Raw genomic sequence first — 447 nt, forward strand, 5'->3', positions numbered from 1 at the left:
GCTGGGCCTGTGACTCAATGGACTGTGTGGATGAGGGCACCTCCCTGCAGAGGTGGGCCACGAGAAGTGTGGTGAGGGGGTCCTCAGTTCCCAGGAGATGCAGGCTGAAGGCAGGGTCTGTGGCAGGGCCAACAGCTGCAGAAGGACCTGGAGAGAGTCAGCCGCGAGCGGGACGAGCTCCAAGAGGGCCTGAGACGGAGCAACGAGGACTGTGCCAAGCAGGTGGGTCCCTGCCGCCACTGCAGCCCCAGCCAGGCCTCTGGTTGCCTTCCGCCCCCTGACATCCCCCTGCCCTCACTTTCACCCTCCCTCCAACCCAGATGCAGGTGCTCCTGGCCCAGGTCCAGAACTCAGAGCAGCTGCTGCAGACCCTGCAGGGGACTGTGAGCCAGGCCCAGGAGCGGGTACAGCTGCAGATGGTGAGTACCTGGGAGCCCCGGGGAAGGA

The 447-nt window shown here is 65.3% G+C and overlaps 1 protein-coding gene across 3 annotated transcripts in view; it reads left to right on the plus strand.

Annotated features, from left to right (window-relative positions):
• Positions 1-447, plus strand: part of RABEP2 (rabaptin, RAB GTPase binding effector protein 2) — a 26,634-nt gene that overhangs the window by 15,946 nt on the left and 10,241 nt on the right. For 2 of the 3 annotated variants that reach the window (XM_011933474.1, XM_011933476.1), the window contains 2 exons: positions 127-222; positions 321-419. In XM_011933474.1, coding sequence (XP_011788864.1) covers positions 127-222; positions 321-419 — 195 coding nt within the window. The remainder of the gene's footprint in view (positions 1-126; positions 223-320; positions 420-447) is intronic. The other variant, XM_011933475.1, reaches the window with a different exon arrangement.

The sequence above is a fragment of the Colobus angolensis genome, unplaced genomic scaffold, assembly GCF_000951035.1.
Source record: "Colobus angolensis palliatus isolate OR3802 unplaced genomic scaffold, Cang.pa_1.0 Scaffold128, whole genome shotgun sequence".
Taxonomy (NCBI): Eukaryota; Metazoa; Chordata; class Mammalia; order Primates; family Cercopithecidae; genus Colobus; species Colobus angolensis.